Source organism: Euprymna scolopes, chromosome 19, assembly GCF_053919585.1.
Source record: "Euprymna scolopes isolate OS-2025 chromosome 19, ASM5391958v1, whole genome shotgun sequence".
Taxonomy (NCBI): Eukaryota; Metazoa; Mollusca; class Cephalopoda; order Sepiida; family Sepiolidae; genus Euprymna; species Euprymna scolopes.
In genome coordinates this window covers 50,860,330-50,881,934 of record NC_136500.1, presented here as the reverse complement: position 1 = coordinate 50,881,934, position 21,605 = coordinate 50,860,330, and the positions used below count along the sequence as shown (strand labels likewise).

At 35.1% G+C, this 21,605-nt stretch overlaps 1 protein-coding gene across 5 annotated transcripts in view; it reads left to right on the top strand.

Annotated features, from left to right (window-relative positions):
* The window catches only part of LOC145303573 (WD repeat-containing protein 86-like), a 179,527-nt gene that overhangs the window by 76,934 nt on the left and 80,988 nt on the right, over nt 1-21,605 (top strand). For all 5 annotated transcript variants that reach the window (XM_080145115.1, XM_080145113.1, XM_080145114.1 and 2 more), the window contains exon 3: nt 4,132-4,267. In XM_080145115.1, coding sequence (XP_080001241.1) covers nt 4,132-4,267 — 136 coding nt within the window. The remainder of the gene's footprint in view (nt 1-4,131; nt 4,268-21,605) is intronic.

The window sequence follows — 21,605 nt, the reverse complement described above, 5'->3', positions numbered from 1 at the left end:
ACATTAATCAATGTGATTATGACGTAGTAAACATAAGTAGTGGGAATTTTATAAATTGGATCACTTATGGGACGGTTCATCAAGAACTTTTTTACGTTGGACTTGAAGACAATCAGATTGTAGTCAGCTGAAAAGCAGGCAATCAGAACAAAGTTCCACAGGCGTGCAGTTCTAAGAAAGAAGCTTTGTTCATGGAATCTGCATTTAGGTTTAGGCACAGATAAAAAGTGTGGGAAATTATTGATTGTGATTTTGGCTAGACGTGTTTTTCGTGAAAGTTTGGGGAGGGGGAACAATAAATTGAAGCTCAGCTGAGCATTTACCATGACAATAACGATAAAGCAGAGACAGGCTTGCAACGTCTCGCAACGAAAGAGGTTGCAAGGAAGAGAAAATGGCATCCCCCACTAAGCTACAAAGTCTATTTTGAACTCTGTAAAAAATAATCTGAAAGTACTTCTGCAGTTTAAAAAGAAATAAGACTGAAACAATAGTGAAAGTAAAAAATACTCCCAGACAACGTCGTATCGATAAGGATAGTTTTAAATAATATTATGGGTTTAGGCTAAAAAAAATAAGCAGACGCAAAATCTCATTGAAATACGTCCTCCAAATTATGGGTAAAATAGCAACTTATATTCAACTCCATGTCTACATATCCTGTTTGTAATGCTTCTTTATTAATCTGAAAATTGCTGAGTTGCCATCTTCTTCTGCTATAATATAAATCTCACCTGTCGGTTTAAATGTATGTATGTATGTATGTATGTATGTATGTATGTATGTATGTATGTATATGTACGTATGTATGTACGTATGTATTTATATATGTCTACCTAAAACTTTCGACAGAGGCAACGGATTTTCACAAGATCAGTATCAATTTGAAGGTCGACCCTTCGGACGACAAATATCGAAAAATTAGCCAAAAATATTAATTCCTTCACCCTCAACTGGGCACTTTTCTACAGGGAGGAGTCGCTTTTTTCACTGATATTTTCGAAAGTCATTGCTTCTTTTCGATTATCTAGCCTTAATTTAAACCTACATTACTTCCGGTTTGACGATGGGTGCAACAACTAACGTGTCACCTTTTTTCACTTTCTTTTTCTCCTGTGCGGTATTGGTTCGAGCCTCCCTGCCTACTTCGACTTTTTTTTTTTTTTGCTCAATATACACCTCCAAACACCCAGGCAACGCCGGGCACCCCCCTAGTCTATATATATAAAAGGCAAAAGTGGCGCGTGCGTTTTCGTATCTCCAAGAAAGGCTTGGGGGAGGGGTTCTCAACCACGTTACTATTTTTTTAGAACTTTCCTTATACTCCCTAGATTATAATATCTGCGATTTGCGAACGGACATCATCTCTACATTTATTTTTATGGACTTTTATAAAATTCTCTCATTCTTTTTTCTTCCCCCCCCCCCTCCAAACAAACACCTGGGCAACGCTAGTTAAACAAATCAAAGCAAACGTGATATCATAGTAACATTTGTTTTAAAAAAATGTGTTCAGTGTTTAATGTAAATGTCAACATATTGTCTACCCAATTGATGATCAAATCAATGGCCTATGTGGATGTGGATGACACCCCACTTGTTGTTGAAGCTACCTTATGCTATTTTGTGGCATACTGAATGCTGGTGGTGGTTGCGAATGCACTATCACTGCTTGCTATTATGTAGCTTAGTTCAAGAAGCTGATGCTGATCCTTACATCTAGACATATTTCCTTCAGGATTCAGGCTAAAGTGTTTTTAGTCTGTGTTTGCTCTCCCATTTTGCATAGCAGTAAGACGTTGGCCTCAAATGCTTCTGTTTTGCAATTGCTTTAGTATAATTACCGTGCCATGATCATGGAGGAAAAAATCTCTTCAACCATGCTTCATCAGAAAGTCTGTATTGGTAAGATTATGGATGTCTTACATGATCAGCATCTCAGGTGGTTCGTTCATGTACAGCATGCCATCTGAACTATCTATAAACTCCAAGCTCTGTCCCATCACCGAAAAGTGGCATTCTTGTGCCTGTTTTACAAGTATTTCAATGCAAGTACTCTGACGAACTCCAAGCACTAGTACCCCCTCAACGACAATACCCTTGACAAACCCAACAAGCAGCAAAATCCCACCCCTACACTGTAGAGATCCCTAGATGCCATGAAGTCTTCTACTTGAATAACTTTTTTCTTCGGACTGCTGCACTTTGGAATTCCCTTCTGAGCCTCTGCTTCCCTGACTCTACTGACATGCAAAAATTCAAGTGTAATGTGAGCAGGCATCTCACTGCTCAACTCCATAAATAGTATCCCTGCAAATCTGGTCCCAAATAGTAGTAGTCCCTCACGACTAAATGGCCTTATGCATTGTTTGAGGTGAAACGTCAAAAAAAAAAAAAAAAATCACCAGGGAGTGTGGTAAACCAAGGAAGACCTGGTTTGAATGCATAAGAAGTAATCTGACTGCATTCAGTATGACTGTCTGGATCGAACTGCATGAAGACTTGCTGTTGACCATCGCTGGACATCCACAACATTTTAACAAAACTAGATGATGATGATGATGATGATAATGATTGTAACAAAGTGCGGACACGTGTATGAAAAGGCATATGAAATGTGAAATGATGTCACTGTAAGGAAAAAGACTGTAAAAAGAAGAGAGAGCATGTTAGAGGAACGATCACATGAGAGACGTGACAGGTATAACAAGAAGTCACGCATGGCGGGAAAATGAGGAAATAAATGTTGTTATTGCAACACAAAAGGTCATTCAGAGTTATTTTTTGTCTTGGTCTTCTTTGTGACAAAGACTACTACAACGTCTAAGTCCCTTGTGTAAGCATTGTGTAACATTACAGATGATGATAATGATGATGATGAGTTTGAAGAGCGAAAGACAATATCAGAAAGAACAACAATGTGTAGAATTACTTAAAAAGAATTAATTATCCAACAGGACGATTCAACAAATATTTTTTTTCATATAGACTTGAAGGCAACCATATTGTAGTCAGTTGGAAAGCAACCTCGTGGTATTTTGTTCCACATATAAGACATTCTAGAAAGAATTTGTTCATGCAAATTCCGTTTGCTTTTTGCTGTATAGAAGAAGTGTAAATTCTCCCTGGCTTTGATGTCCAAAAAAAAAAAAAAAAAATTTTATTTAAAAACCGTTCCTACCACTCTGCTGTCTAATTTCTTCCAACTTCAAAAACACAACTCTCTGCTCACAAGACTCGCTCCTTCTGTCACCAAATCCTAAAATCCCAAATCTCTATAAAAGTCAGGCTTTTATACTTCAATCAGCAGCATCTCATTTGCATAAAGCGATCAGTTGGATCAGCATAAAACCGGAAATGGCAGACATTTTTTTTCTTTTCTTTTCTTTTTTGTCTGCATGGGATCGTACAAGAAATAGGTGTGTACTGATTTTTAATGTCTTTTAATTACAAGGAGAAAGGAAAGTTTATAATTCTGGTTGTATCTAGATGCGTTTTTGCTGTGAAGTTTTTTGGGGAAATAGCAAGGATTGAAACTTTGCTGAGCATCTATCATGGGCATAATGATACAGTAGAGAGAGGTTAGCAACATTTCTTCTGTGTAAAAGAGGCTGTAAGGAAAAGAAGAAATCATCTCCCACTAGATTGCAAGGTCAGTTTTATATTCTGTCAAAGCAAGAAAAGGTGCTCTGAGCGGCACATCCCCATACATGACAGCAGCACTAAAAGCATCGTTAATCAACATCACAGAAACCACCTTCCATTCTTTCAATGTGACCATACCAACAAAGTCTCCTTTTCTACACGCATTTCCTTATACTGTCCAGACTTAGTCTTTCTCTGAAGTCATCAAACCAAAGCCTCTTTTTAAAACAAATTAAACATTCGTTGTATCATTATCCTATCAGTTCTCTTTATGCAACGCATGTCCTCAACCCTAACTGCTCATGTTTCAATTCTATACATTATCACACTGTGTACACATGCCTGATAGACTCTTCTCTTGGTGAACAGAGGTAACTCTCTGCTAGTTAGTAATGGCTGTTTTAATGTATATATGCTTAGTTTTTTTTATTTTTACACATTTTATACTTATATGTAACCTTTTTATACTTACAAATTCTTTTACAGGTTGCAAACAAAATCTTATACACAGGCAGTTCTGATCACACTGCTCGATCCTGGGTGGCGGAATTTGCTGAATGTACCCGTGTATATAAAGGGCATAGACATACTGTCATTTGTATGAAATTCTACGAAGGACTAAGTGAGTGTCAGAACTTTACTTTTTGGTATTGTTTATTATGACTCTGTACTTCTTTGTTAATTGATGCATTTTATTTTCCTTTGACAGGAATTTTCGGCAGACTTATAACTCTCACTTCTCTTATTTTGTCCTTTAGTCCTCACATTCCATGAGCAACGAATGAAAAATTGCTGTTTTCTGAATCAGAATCTATCTATTCAACATTTATCGTAAACTTGTTTTTGACCTTAAAGTAGTATATATATATATATATATATATATATATATATATATATATATATATATATATATATATATATACGATAGAGCAAATAAATCAAATTTTAGTCATTCAATAAATTAAAAAATTTATGACATGAAATGTTTAAATTTCAAATCAAAAGATTTTTATTATTCTATATAAGACAAAGAATATATTTGAAATATTATAACTCCTTATCCTATTTTTTACCGGTTTCATTATATAAACAAAGAAAATTGCTCCGGAAAATGCCCACTTCGGACCATTACTCTGTGATGTGGATTACTCAAAATACAGTTTGGATCATTTTACCACACTTCTATCAAAGACATTCACTTCGGATTTTAACATGCAGTTTGGATGTGAATTTTTATATCCTGTTCTTCAACTTCCCTTACTCTATGATATTTAAATACTTAAACAACTTTTGATTGTGATTTTCCATGTCTCATTGACTTTAGCAAATAAGGTGTAAACCATTATAACTATTCGCTGATATTTTCTCCTCTGAGGAGATGGTAGACATCAAAATCCTATAGGATAAGGAGTTATAATATTTCAAATGTATTCTTTGTCTTACATAGAATAATAAAAATATTTGGATTTGAAATTTAAACATTTCACGTTATAAATTTCTAAATTTATTGAATGACTAAAATTTGATTATATATATATATATATATATATATATATATATATATATATATATATATATATAACATTAAATGAAATATGAGGAATAAAAGTCATTTATAACTTTATTATATCATAAGAACAATAAGGAAAGGTTAAGGGGAAAATTAAATGAAAACATCTTTAAGCCATAGCATTTCGAAGTTAAATGCTTCTCATCAGAAGAGGAGAAGTACCAGAATTATACAAACTGCAAATATAGAAAAAAAAACTGGCTTAATGACATTCAGATATGAAATGAAAATAAAGGAATAGGATAATATAGTAAATAGTTATTATAAGTAGGTAGAACATATCAGGGAAAATAGGAGGGGATGTATATATGTAGGTAATAGTACAAAAAAAATTATAGGCCACAATAAAATAATGTGGAACACTACAAAAGAACCAACGATAAAAAAAGAAAAGGAAAATAGGGTAGAAGAGAAAGAGGAAAAAAAGAAGAGACAGAAACAGCAGACAGGGGATTAGAAAAATGTTTAAAAAAATAAGTTCAAAAATAAAATTAAAAAATAATATAATATAATATATCATAATATAAAGATAAAATGATACAGGTTCCAGTAAAGTCTTTAGTTTATATGTGTGTGGCTGTGTATATATATATATATATATATATATATATATATATATATATATATATATATATATATATATATATGCGTGCATGTGTATGTGTGCATATGTGTCTGTATGTGTATGTATATATGTGTATGTGTGCCTATCTGTATTTTTGTAGATATATGTATGTATGCATTTTTATAATAAGAAGAACTGAACCAGAGAATTATTATTTTTTAACATTATATTATTTATCTGTGTGCCTGCGTATATCGTATTTCTATGTTTATATATATTTTTAATATTTTTTTTACTACATATAAATGTGTGTATGTATATGTGTATGTGTATAAGTGCGTGTGTATATGTATGTATATGCATATATGGAGACAGGTGTATGCGTGTGAACTTGTGTTCTTTTAAATTTTGTGCATAATCATATGTATCTGTTGTTGATTTTTATTTCTCTGTGATTATATTTGTATGAATATGTGCATGCCTTTGTTGGGCAGACATATATGTGTATATGTATGTGCATGTATGCATATATGTATGTGTATACGTTTACATAATTTTCTTTGTTTTTGTTTTCTTCTTGATATGTATATGTTTTAGGGTATGTACCAGTGTCTATGTCTATGTTAGTGAGATTATTCTTTTAAAAATACAAATAAAAATAATAACCGTACATCCCTATATATGGAGAAATGAAAAAGGAACAAACCAAGACAACATGTCCATTAACGCCAACCCAAGACTATATCAGGGCGTCTTGAAATGAAGACGAAGCGCCAACGAACATACAGCCCAATCTGATCCGCCTTCATCTTCCATCCTGTCGGAATAATATTTCCACAATTCTTATCACACATACTTATATACGGATAGATTAGGTTATTAATTTAAAGAAGGTGATGGAGGAGTGTCTGTTGAGGCGAAAAAGTTAGCATATTTAAATGCTCTCTTATGTTTGCAGTGGAAAATGATTTCATTCTTTGGGTTTATAATGCCATGATTTATATTTTTTGAGGAGGAAATTATTAAAGTTGCTTTAGAGATGCAAAGTTGATAGGAACTTGACCCTGGAGAATAAGAAGTAGTTTTTTTTTGTTAATCTTTCATTCTTAACAGGAAAAGCTAAAGCTCCGATGAGTGTGTAAGTTTTTATTTGTGTAATAGGGTAATTTTGTATTCGAAAGTTAATGTTTGGGGTAGATGAATGTCTGTTTAGATTAAGGAAGGTAGATTGGGCGATCGGATTTATGGGGGGGGGTATTATTAAGGAATTCTAGAGGAGGAGTATTGTTTAAAGTAAGTTCTCATTGATAACCGTTTATTGTAAAATCAGGTGGATTATGTTTTTGAGTGATATCAATAGAGTTTTGACTTAATGGAGGAGAAGGTATGAATACTATTTATATTATTACTATTAAGGTTAGTATTGGGTAATTCAGTCACGGTACATGTTAGGCACACAAAGTAAGAACAAAAGATGCTTTACAATTATGGTAAAACACAAGTTCTTGCTGTGAATGTCTTACCAGGAGGGATCGTAGATTGAAGCACCTTTCATGAAAATAATAATAGAGACTAGCAAATATATTAATTTATTTATTGCGGACTATTATTCTCATCTTTATTAGTTGTTGTTTCACAACGTTTCAGCCAACTATTCCTCTGACCATCGTCAGGTGGTAACCATGACGGATAGGAACTTTGAATCTCCTAAATGCATTCTCAACAATCACTGCCATCCATAGTTGTTGTCGTCTCACCACGTTTTGGCCAGGTAAGCCTCTGGCCGGCTTTGGGTAGGATTGAAACCATAGAGATTCAACGTCTCTATCAACGGCGCCACGGGCCCCGAAGGGCGATCAAGGTTGGATTTTTTTAGCTTATAAATTCATGTTTATTTATTATCTGATCTTCCATAGTTGGGTCCGTACCAAATGGCATATATATTATTCCTTAATTGGTATCCATCGCGGTTACCACCTGACGAAGGCCAGAGGAATACTTGGCCGAAACGTTGTGAAACAACTCATAAAGATTAGGAGAATAGTCCACAATAAAATAAATTAATATAAATAATACTCATCTCAATAATGAATTCCAATTAAAATAATATATATACGATTAAAAAATTTTTTTTTAATAATTCAGTAATATTCAGGTAATTTCGACTGCATAATTTGGAAGCTACCATTGTAACTTATTAGAATTGACAAAAAAATCAGTTGAAACCATTGTTTTTTATTTGTCGTCTCACCAAGTAGGCCAAGTAAGCCTCATCTCAATAATGAATTTCAATTAAAATAATATATATACCATTCGATACGGACCCGACCATGAAAGATCAGATAATTAATGAACATGGATTTATAAGATAAAAAAATCCAACCTTGATCGCCCTTCAGTTTACTTGGCCAAAACGTGGTGAGACGACAACAACTACGGATGACAATGATTGCTGAGAATGCAGTTAGGAGATTTGAAGTTTCTATCCATCGCGGTTACCACCTGACGAAAGCTAAAGGAATAGTTGGTTGAAACGTCGTGAAACAACAACTAATAAAGATGAGAATAATAGTCCGAAATAAATAAATTAATATAAATAATACTCATCTCAATACTGAATGCCAATTAAAATACTAACAATTATATTTTATCTTTTTTGATCAGTGAAGGAGAAATCCTTCTTGCTTGAGACAATTTTTATTTTCATCCTAATCCAGAGTGTCCCTTGTTAAGGAGCTGTACTTTCTCTACATTAAAAGCCAAGTTTATATCTTATTCTGTCCTTGTGGAAAGGCAAGTCACTAGCAACGTCTCTTTTGTGAGAATCAGTTAATTTTGTTTTTCTCTTATTCATCCCAAACAAGGCATGTTGCCACTTGAACGTAAGGAGCTACTATATGGAACCATGAATTCAGGGACACTATGTAGGGAGTTGAGCCGTGAGAGAACTGTTTATAGTAGATTTAAATGACTGGATCTTAGTGCAGTCAGGGAAACAGGAAATAGAAGGGAAATCCCAAAGTCTAGCAGTTTGAGGAAAGAAACAATTAGATTAGAAAGATTTAAATGACTGGATCTTAGAGGAAAGAATTAGATTAGAAAACTTTCTGTCATTTAAGAACCTCTACAGTGAAGGCGTGGGATTTTGTTGCTTGTCAGATTAGTCGGAGATATTTACATCTACAGGATACAAGTGTTACAAGTTTGTAAGATGTCATTACAATAAAATACTTGTCAAAAAAGTACAGGAACGTAACATTGTGTCGATGGAGCAGGGATTGAAACTTTGGTTGATTATGCAGGATCTAGTAGATGGGATACTCTTTGTTTTTCATCCTAAGAAGGGGAGACTAGTTAAGGATGCACTATTTCAGAAATGGAAACAATACTTCATGCATGGACAAATGGTGTTTTTGTAGAGATATAGGATACTGTCAGGTGTGAATAGTTTTCTGGCATGGTAGAAGGAGTCCACCTTCTTTGCAACAGCCTTGGCATTGTCTTCAGCGTATTTGTTCCAGTAAATGCTGCCTGTGAATTTTAATATAAGGAGTTTGAACGAGTTGTAGAGAACAGAAGAAATTATGCTCGACTTGATTACAAAACTGATTTAGTACTCTGTTATGCTAGTGATGACTATGATGATGATGACGACATAGAAATCAGTTTTCTGTATTGCAATCGACGACAGTGATGATGATAATGATTGTGGTGACTCATTCACTTTAAATGAACCCAGATGATTTTTGTTGGCATTCGTTTCCTCAATATCTTTTCGGTTAGAATTCTTCCTAGAAAGACATTGAGTACTTACGGGAAGAACCACATACAGTACTAACGTTCCTAAGTGAAAGTGTTTCTGTGTGATGACAACGATGATGATGATGATGATGATGATGATGATGATGATGATGATGATGATGATGTCGTGCTTTGTTTTTGTTTCATAATGTTTTTTTCTTTTAACATTTGATGATAATTGCTTTTGTCACTTATCGAATTGTACACACAACCGTGTCCTTTTGTTGAACATTTAGCAATTGCCCTGGGGAAAAAATCAAAATGCGGGACATAGAATTCCTCGGAGATTAAGTCAGCCAGACTGACCGACATTTCAAGACAATGTGTGTGGGGGAGTGTTTTGACGTCATCTGTGCCAACAAAATAGAGGGGCAGACAGTGGGAAGAGGAGAGTGTGGCGATTACGGGCAGAATAAGGGACACATTTTTCTCCACTGTCGAGCACCTACCCTCACCACGCGTGCCTTCACTAATGCCATAACTGTCATTCTGAGATCGAAAAGGTTGATTTGAATAAATAAAATATTTTATAACCAGCTGTGTTTTATTTCGCTGCCAAGTGCATACATCAAAACAAACAAACAAACAAAAAGTTGATTTTTACAAATTATATAGACTGAAAAACACATTGGACGACCAGATGCAGCGAATATATAACAATTTCCGTGGCACCTCTCCAGCTATGGTAACTCATTTATCATTAAAGAAGCAAAGGCTGAGGCTCAAAGACGTTTCTCCCTCGATCCAGAAAGTAAATATTGACGGTTCATCATAATAAAGTCCATCCTGAATCGATAAACAACTTATTGTGTCCATATTTTTTTAATCGATTGTTTATTTCCTGCAGAGCATGACTGGTCGACACTTGTACGCACCTGTGACTCATTAACCATACCATAGAGAGGGGGGGGGCGTTATTTGTACAATGGATACAGATTCAGACTATGAAATCAGTTACACAGAATACAAAACCAACTTCAAAGTCTAGTGGACGATATCCTTTTCTCCTTCCAACTAGCTACCTCACATATTTGTGACATCGGTGATAGGAAAAGTCAGGGAAGAGAGAGAGAGAGCCCACCTCTTTGCAGCAGCCTCTCACAGAGGAAATGTTGCCAGTCTTTTTCTGCATTAACATTATATTTATGGCAGCTGTTCAACTGAGTTTCAATCTATATCCCCACTCCCCGTAAAACATTAACAAACAAAATTCGTCTAGCTATAACCACTGTCAATAATTTCCTTCTCCCTTTCTGTGCCTAACTAAACGAAACTTCCATGAGCAAAGTTTCTTTCCTAGAACTATCCGTCTGTGGAACACAATCATGCTGAGTAACTTCCCGGATGACTATGACATAGTCGTTTTCAAGTCCAATGTAATTAAGTTTTTGTTGATGTGTCCTCTTTAATAATCTGACCAATCTCCATCATTACCAATCATCATGGTGTTATTTCACTGCCAACTTAACAATCATTAACCCTTATTCTCGAATGGTTTTTGAGCTTCGATAAGTGGTAATTCCCTATTAAAAAAAAAAACAACCTATCACACCTGTCTTCACCTATACACTAGTGGAAAATTATCCTGCACTACTGCAATTACTCCTCCAGCTATGGGTAAAATAGCAACTTGTGTTCAATTAATTGTATATAATGAATTGTTCACAAAAGTTGCTGTTTTAGCAGCAACAAATAAAGAAAAGGAAAGTTGTTTTATTATACTAATGAGTCATCACTTATCAAGGCTAAAAGTTACTCGAGGACAAGGTTTAATAAAATGCGTAGATTGTCAATTGAATGATGAAAAATATTATGAGAGGATGAAAATTTTGAATGGAATTAGCGATATTTGATTAGCTATGAAGATGGTTTGTGATAAACATTTCTTTACATTGATTTGAATACGATCGCGTTGTAGGCCACTGGGAAACACTCCTGTGGTAATATGTTCCACAAATGGGAAATTATTAGAAAGAAACTCTATGACATTATTGGTGTCATGAATGCATGCAGCGAGGTGCATATTGCGGTGAGAGGGGATGTTTGACCGGACGGGATAGAGGAAGAGAAGACAGAAGAGGGGGTGTTGATGTCTGATTGGGACAAAACAGAAATGTCTATGGGATTTGTCAGAAAGAGAAAAAACAAATAATAATTGTTTTCATCTCATTGTCGTTATATATCTGTTAACATGAAAAGTTGTTTTTAAAACCTCTGTTGAGAGGTATGAAGAGATCCTTAGCTGATTAAGGCTGACAACTTAGAATGGGGGTCAAGGGTAAGGGTCGCCGCCAAGCATTGTTCGACCTGGAATGACTAATCACTCCTAATTTGATAATAAGTAAAAACCTCAGTGCAAATGAGGGTTAAAATTTGGTAGAGATAAGCTCTAAGAGGAAGAAAGAAAGGGTGTTTGTAACCACTCTCTGAAGGAGAGGTGGGGGAAAGGGGTTGGATTTTTAGAAAAAGGAATTCTAAAAAGAGTAGAGTCGTAGCCAGCAAACTGAACGGCTGGGCTGGTCAAGCGCTCCCGATTTGGGAGCCCTCAGGGCCTGATGCTATGATGTTAACTAGCCTGTATTAACGGGAAATCTGTGACTTTACTGGTCTGGTCTTACATCGTTTCACTGCTATAGTCAGTCACTTCAATTTAGACAGAAGCTGTTATGAAGTAATGAAATTGATAAATAGTTTGTTATTGTTATAAACCGGAGTTCTGTTTGTTTGTGGTGAGGACTCTTTATTTTGCAGCAAGCCGCAAGGACCAGCAGAGTGATTGATGTACCCAGAGACTACCTACACAGGGTAGGAGACAATTCGATCGAGAGGCAAAGCGCCCCACCATGAAAACACAGTGGGTGAAGACGATCAACAGGCCAACTTGTGACGGGACAATGTACAATTGAAAGAACACCTATCATATTGGGTGGAATCCGACGAGGTTAAGGACACCTGGTGTGGTTGGTGCAGTATCGGTCTCGTTATAACTCTGCTATGAAAATCTTGTTTGATATTAGGCACATGGAGGAATATGAGTTTACCCACAAAAGAGACATTACCAAAGTGATGAAACGATATTCAGATGCTGTCGAAAATAATACTCCAGAGGATTAACTACTAGATGTCATGTTGATCCCGCAAACATGTTCTGAATAGCAAAGATCAAAAAGAAAAGGGAAGATTACAGATTGTAATAAACCTTAAAAGAAAAAAGGCATTGACTCGACACATAGCAAGGCTAAAAAGAGAACTTCACTATGGCTAATCAAAACTGGCTTTTATGAGGAATGGTGCACCTTCTCCAAATGATGTTACCTCAAGTAACAACACAAAACTGGAGACTCCACCAGACTAGATGAATTCTTGTCCTGGAATCCGGTAAGACCAAGAGACTACAAGAAAGATATACTATAACATATTTAAATGGCCAATTGAGAACTTTACTGAAATATTCGAATATCTATGTATCTAAGAGATAGATCAAGTGTTACGCCCTAGGAGAGAGGGCCCCTTGATTTATGAGAACTTTGAATGAAATAAAAGAGAGTATTATGGGGTGGTTGTGCTCTACCTTATTTTGAGGCTGTTATGGACTCTTCTAGACATGATGTGTACAGGAACGTACGACATGTTTATCCACAAAAGACACATAAAGCCAACAAGAAAACGATATACCGATGCTGCTGAGACGAACTTCTGTTTATCCACAAATAATACACGTAGCAGACGAGGAAACGGTATTCAGTTGATACAAACTTATGGATATCGTGTTTGACATATTTTAGTTATCAATCCCTCAAATACATTCTGAACAACAATCATAAGAAAAAAAAACATAAAAACAATGTAAGGTTACGAATTTGATTGTAATAAACACAAAAAAAGGAAAAATTATTGATTTCATATGGAGCAAGGTTAAAAAGAGAGGGTTCTGTTGATCTACCCTATTTTGTAACTATATGGAATATGCTAGACATTATGTATAGAGGAGCCTACAATGAAGGACGAGCAGTTGTTGTTATTTCAGGAGTAGATGGTCTCTTCCAGAGAATATCAATAGAGTTACAACGCAGTCATAGTGGTAGTCATTGCAACAGTATCAGATGCAAACCTTTTGTAACATACGATTCTATACTTCCATAAATACACACTCCTGTAAATATACCACCATGTTGTCTTGTTTATTACCGGCCTTATTTTGATAAACTTTAGTTTTGAGAAGCTTCTCCTTGTGGTGGCACCAGAAATTGTAAAGAGCAATAACAATATTTGACACTGTTTTTTTGCACTCACCATCTATGGATCCATCTCAGCCATTTAATAGTTGCCACTTAAAAGTCCCCAAAACAAAGAACTTCCAAAGGTAATATAGAAATATTCAAGTCCTCATCGTTATTATTTGCGAAGACATTTTTGTTGCCACTCCTCTTCGGTGTTTTCTAAGACTGCTGGCAACGATGATTTAACAAAGACAATTGGCAGATGTAACACAGAATCAAATTTTGCTCTCAGTTCAGCAACAATCTGATCATGACATGTATATAGATCTTTTTGAACCTCTTGCTCAAGCGTTTGATCAGTATAATTTTTAATTTCCCCTAGTTTACTTTCCAACTGAAATGTTGATATCTTTGAATTTGTTTTACTTAAATTAGTTGATTCAGACACCAGAGCGTTTTTATTTCTCTTAACGAAAATTTTTGCTGCTTCCATGTGAGTTATTCAGACATCCGAACCAATGACCAGTTCTTGGACTTGCTTTTGAATCAGATTTATTTCTCACAACATTTTTTTCCAGAAATATCAAGAATAATTGAACCTTGTTAAAAAAATAATCCTAAAATACGCATATTAAAAATGACCGATCCAAATAATTTTGCAAATCAAAAGTATGGATTGCAATCTCGAAATTATTTTCTCAATCTAGAGATTCCATTGAGTCTAGTGGTAAGGAGAAGTCCAGGATAACTGGAAACAATGCCAAGATAAGCGGAGAGCACATACAGCACCTGGAAATCCTAAATAGTCACCCATTTTAGTACTGACCAGACTGCACGTTGCTTAACTTTGGTAATCTAGCAGGCACCAGTGTGTCAACGTTATTCACACCGTATAAAAAACTACTCTGTCTATAACGGTTGACCATTTAATATAATTACTGATTCTGATTCTTTTGAAACCTATAAATATTTAGCTATAGAGTTATTGTTTTTATTGTTTTATTTTCGGATTACCCATGTGAATGTAAATGATTACGTTCGTAGTAGGCAATACATCCTTTTGGCTGACGTAATAAAAGTTTAGTTATTAGTTGGTGTTTTTGTTCGTGGGGAAAATGCCCGTCATAAGTGTTGTGCTTTCATGTGACAGCGTGGGTATCTTGAGCCGAATTGATTTCTTTGCTTTCAAAACTAGCGTTTTCGAAGACAACTTTATAGAAGGTTCTAGATTCGACCGTTTCATTCAGACATTTGGTTGTTCAACTTGCGTGTAGACGGATGAGAACCACTCAGTTAGTTGGTTGTATCGTTTAGAAAATAAGTGAATGCTGACAACAGTGATGACCAGAAGAAAAACGGAAGGCTTGGTAAGAGATTTATGCAAAGAACATGCGCAGATCAACAAAAGTTCAGTTTCAAACTATATTATGTCTGACCGACCTACTGACATTCTCCTATGGAGATCATTGGACTCGTCCAAAAAAACTAACCAAACATTATCATCATCAAAAGAATATATAAATGAAAACGACATAAATATTTGATGTGAATGCACTGATCATATGTATATTGTTTATAAAACAGTTTCCTTGACAGTAAATTTCTCTTAAGGAAAGTCCAGGCTTTTTTTCTTGGTGAGATTGGTTCCGATTGAGTGATCATTTGGGTTCAAAAATCCATATTGTTGTATGAGTCTTAAATCAATCAGTATCAACAAGCTATGGTGATCATAAACAAGTTCAGTGGTGCTATTTAATCATAATGACTTGCTGATCGATATTGTCGATGGCTTTAGCAGCAATCCTAATTCAATTATGAAGTTATAAGCTTTGATACAATTCAATATAATGTATGAAACGTTATTTAACCATAACTTGCTTTTCCTTTGGCCAGAAATTTTTATCCTGGTCCCCCAAAGTCAACAGAGATTAGACCATTTCAGTAATGATCCGGTCCCTATTGATTTTGCGGAGCTGTGTGCAGTTCTAGGAGGTCCACCCTCCCAGGCTTTGTCTTCTCTCTTCGAGAAGGGGTTAGTTTATTGCTAATCGTCTGAGGCGCCCTCACAAGAAATGCAGACAGGGCTGCCAAAGCACTTTCTGCAGGTCAGAGGGATCCTTCTCGAGGGTGATGACTTCCCAATTTCCGACCCTGGTGTCTAAGTTCTTGTGGTGGGAGAAAACTATTTTTTTTATATGCTTTGACTTAGTTGTTTTGCATTACGGCATATGAACCATTTCCGGGTCATTTAATGCCGACTCCGATCATTTCAGTACAAGTTTTTATGCTTCCAGTTCTTTATATCTTTAAATATTTTTTTGTGGTGTTTGGTTTGGTTGTTTTGTTTTACAGCCTATTAGCTTTTTTGAGTTATTAATGCCAAATCAGAACAGAAGATTAAGAATCGCTGCAAGATTAAAGCACTCAAGCCAAACTACACAAAGCATTTCAGGCATACATCTTATATAGAACTCTATTCTTTTAAGAGAGCAAGAAATTTTTTTCGCAATCAGTCAGTCATTTGTATTTATAATAGGTTGGTCTTGATCTCTTGATGAGCTTTTTTTTATTTAAAAAATCCTTATTATTGCGGTTGTTTATGCATACACGAAACGATCGTTAAGTTGCACTGAATTGTTTTGAATTTCGGTAAAGAAAATAACTAAAGATGTGACCATTGGAATTTAGTATTGTTTACTTATATATGCTCTACATTTTATTGGTTGTATGGGAAACAGCCTTTTCTATTTCACAATTAATTTTTTAATGTTGTTGCTGTATATTTATTTCTAAAATGTTTTAAATAAAAGAACAAAAATGTAAAACCTATGAGGTCTACAGAAACTATCCCAACTCTTAAAAAAAAAAAAAAGAAAAGAAAAAGGAAAAAAGAAAAGAAAAGAAAAACAGGCTTGGTCGGTAAAGCCGACCATTGATTTGAATATCTGATTTTATACGAAAAATACAGAAAAATATTGATTTCTTTTCTCCTAATCAGACATAAGAAGCCGCTTGATAACAACAAAGCAGTGGAAGAGACACAAGACAATGCTTTGAATAACGCCTGGCGCCGGTTCTTATATTAACCTAGAAAGTGTGTTGATTTCGTTTTCTTTGATTGAACAGTAAACAAATAAACTCCTTGATGTACCACTCCTTCTATATATATTTTTTGTTGTAGTCTTATTACTTAGGTTCGTCAGATTCACAGGGATTGTAGTTAGTCGTTGCTTCACATCAACTCCTCTCACCCCTACACACCACAAAAGGCAAAATATAGCAAAAGACTTAATATGGCGGTTTGTCATGCATGACACAAGATAATGACATTGACACACAGTTCTCATTAGATTTACTGAAGTTCTGTGCCGTTCTAGAAGGTTTTACACACTTTTTCTTTTACCGAAATTCAAAACAATTCAGTGCAATTGTTCTTGTGGTGGGAGAGAACTATTTTTTTTTTTGTATATACTTTGACTTAGTTGTTTTATGGCACATGAACCCTTTCCGGGTTATTTAATACCGAGTCAGATCATTTCAGTACATGTTTTTATGCTTCAAGTTCTTTATATCTTTCAAATATTTTCTCGTAGTGTTTGGTTTGGTTATTTTGTTTTACAGAGATCATACCATGCAAACAGTAAATATGTGACGGTTTGATTATCAGATTTGTTGTCAGCGACCTCGAATACCCTTAGAAAACTAAATTAGAGTGGTCGGTGTTCTGTTGTAGCGTAAGGTAATATTTACTGATGAAATTAAGAAAGTGAAAAAAAATATTGTCCGTTTAGATATCGGGAAGCAGAAAAATATCCGAAGGGGGCGTGGGGTCATTTCGGCCTTGAAATCGAAAAATGTTTTGGGGCCATGTTTTGGCTCTTTTGGTTCTGTTTGGCTCTTTTTTTTGACGTTTTTTCCTAACTGGGAAACAAGATGGCCGCCAGCAAAAACGATAGTGATTACGTTGGATACTGAATGTCTTCAAATATGGATAACTACTAGTTCGCGCAAAAATAAATGTGATATTCGTTATCAGCGTACCCGAAAACCGTTCAAAGTCGAAAAAGTTAAAGGTGAATGCCGAGGGGTCGGTAAACTAAAAAAATACCAATATTTTATGTAAAAAAAAAAATAATTTAGTTTTTACACTTTCTGTGTTCCCAAAACAACAAAAGACACGTCTGCTGTATGCGGACGGCAGTCATCTTTTCTTGGAGCGTTTCACTAAACTGTCACCAAGTGGTGCTTCTCGGTCCAAACACATTTAAATTATTAATTTGTTGTTGACCCTTCAAAGTTGCTTTAATTCAAAAAAATATTTCATTTAAATTTTATATTTGTTCAAAAAATGCTATTTTACTTTATAAAAATCGGTATTTTTTTTTTTTAGATTAGGTCCACCTCCACAATTTTCTTTTAAATGACACCTTTTATAGGTTTTCGACTATTCTGAATACGAAAATCACATTGAAATGTTGCAGAAATAATTATTTATCGAGATATAAAAAGATGTATTATGCATTGTATTCTTTGACGACCATCTGTTACGCGCGTGCAGTGTCAGTCATAGATGAGTAGATTTGTTTATGGCGCGTGTAAAAAAGATGGCCGCCAAAGAATACAATGCATAATACATCTTTTTATATCTCGATAACTAATTATTTCTGCAAAATTTCAATGCGATTTTCGTATTCAGCATAATCGAAAACCTTTAAAAGTCGTCATTTAAAAGAAAATTATGGAGGTGGACCTAATCTGAAAATTTACCTAAAAATCCAATGTTGCTTTCATTTTACCAAAATATTTGTTTTATTAGAAGTGTGTTCTTTTTTTCCCCCTTTTTTTTTTCTTCGTAATCAAACAAGAGTAAGTAATTTTTTAAAATAAATATATGGTTTCGTTTTTCGTTACGTATCTACTTCCGATAGCTTGATTTTTTTCCGAGCAGTGATCTTGGACATTACCTAAAAATATACAAATTTATTTTCTTTTGAAGGAGAGGAAGGGTTCGTTTTATAACTATATCTACCTCGGTATTTTCTTTAATTTTTTATTTTTGAGCGATAATCGAGACTCCGAAGACGTGATCCTCCCATGACGGACATTTTTTGTTTAAAAGTAACACTCGACATTATTATTATTTTTTGTTTTTTAAACTAAATAAACTCTTTTAAAATAAATTGAACCACTAAAAACTTCCAAAGCTAGGTAGAAAACAAACACGTAGGAAAATCAGTTTTATTTAAAAAAAAAAAAAAAAAAAAAAAAAAAACAGTAAACAAGTAAAAATATTTTTAAAAAAATAATAATAATATCGCCTTCAAAAACGGTCATAAAATGTGTTTTCAATCGATATTTATTGAATAATGAACCAGTTTTCCTACCTAGCAAAAATGAACGGGTTTTCCGGGTACGAGTATTAATAAATTAAAGCATTACATTTTATTTCAATGCATTTGATAAAAAAAAATTATTATTTTTTTATTTCGTGTCCTCGAGCGTTAACTATTCTATACTTTTACTCAGATATAATCTACTGATTTTCCTTTTAAAAACGAAGAGGAAGAAAAAGATTTCCCTGATTTGTTGCTTGCAATTTTAATATCTTCATTACATTTTCTTCAATCGGGATATCAAATAAATCTCCAGCTTGAACTTCCGGTTGTCCTCTACAATTACTCTAAATATGGAGACGCCGGTTGAGCTACGTCATATTCAAATCGATTAGTTCACCTATCATATCTGTACCGACAAAAGCAATAACTAATTCCCATAAATATCATGATTATTATTGGCTGAAAATATTATCGTCGTTTTGATCGCATAAATGAAAGAAAGGTTGCGTGCGAAAATGCACACGCCCAGGCCGTACCGATAGAAATGATTAGATTGATTGGACTTGAAAATTTGAACACGTCCCACGATCCCGCCTTACCCAGAGTGCGATGGGCAAAGGATACATTACCTAAAAGTACTTCTTTTAAACTCTTCGGCCTAACGTTCACAGGGAACATGAGTTGGAACAGATACATTGAGAGCATTGCCAAGGCCGCTGCGAAGACGGTAGAAAGCTACTTACACCTGAAAGTATCCTGTACCTCTATAAGGCCACCATTCGCCCATATATGGAGTACTATTGTCACGTTTGGGCTGGTGCATCTGCTACTCGTCTCTTACTCCTGGACAGGGTTTAAAAGAGAGTCACTAACTGTTATCTAAACGTCAACCTCTGTCCCATCGACAAAATGTTGCATCCCTCTGCCTGTTCTACAAGTATTTTAATGGTGGATGCTCCAACGAACTTCAAGAACTTTTACTCCCTCGAAGTAAATACTCCCGACAAACCTGACAAGCAGCAAAATCCCACCCCTACACAGTAGAGATCCCTAGATGTAAGAAAGACTTCTATTCCAATAGTTATTTTTTCCAGAACTGCTATATTTTGGAACTCCCTTCCGGGATTATGCTTTCTCAACTATACTGACATGCAGAAGTTAATGTGAACAGATATCTTCCTGCTCATCTCTCTACAGAGTATCCCTTCAACTTACGTCCTCGATAGTAGCTCCCTACTTCAAAGTGGCGTTGTGCCTTGTTTGGGGTTAAAATGGAATATAACGCAATCTTGCTAAATTCTCTCTCTCTCTCTCTCTCTCTCTCTCTCTCTCTCTCTCTCTCTCTCTCTCTCTCTCTCTCTCTCTCTCTACATATCTATATAATGAAGCTGTGTGCCTGTACACAAATAGGCTCCTATATGGTTGACTATTACACAAAACTGACCACATACAATGATAGAGGAGATACCGAGGAGCAAAAATGGGTGTGTTACATTTTGAACAGGAGTGGTTCATTAAAATTGTGGGGTCTACATACGCTCCTGACCCCAAAGTATCGAAATAGAAATTAAAAAAAAAAAAAACGTTTACCAGGGCTTTTGATATAGATCTGCATAAGAATACTTTGATAAGCTTAAGCTAAATAGGGATGGTATAATAAAATTGTGGGGTCCGCGTTCGCGCCTGGCCTCCATAGAATTGGAATATGCCACAAACTTTAACAAAGACTTTTGATATTTATCTGCGTAAGTATACTTCGATAATTATGATTCAGTTTGAAGAAATATGGTATAATAAAATTATGAGGTCTGCGTTCGCGCCTGGCCTCCATAGAATGGAAATATGTCACAAAGTTTAACAATTTTTTTAATATAGATCCAGAGAAGAATATTGTGATAAGCGTATTTTTCAGTTTGAACAGGTGTGGTATAATTATGGGGTCTGCTTTGCTTTCAGAGAATGGTTTTAACATTTTTTTTTTTTTACTAAAATGTAGTTTAAAAAAATAAGTTGTTTGTGAGTAATGTCGAAATCGATTTAGGTGACCAAAATAGGATAATAAAGCTGAACGTGTGTGTGTGTGTGTGTACACGAATAGGCTCCTATCTGTTTTACTGCTATAAAAAACTGACCACATACAATGATAGGAATATCAAGGATGAAAATGGGTATGATAAAGTCAAAGGGATGGGGGATCATACAATAAGGTCTCAGCTTTTATTTTATAAATGGACTGATTTCTGGTGCTTTGATGTTTTTGTCGCCGCGGACCAATGGATAAGCTCATTGCATTTATGCTCTCAGATTTTACGTTCGATCTCAGCTAAAGTAGTTAATTATGCTGTTAATTATTTATTTTTTTTACAAACGTGTTGAAATGAAACTATTACAGTTTACACATCGAGTTCAAACACCGTGTCGCCCGGAATAAAGAACTCTACTGTCCTTTTTCTCCCCCCCCCCGCCCC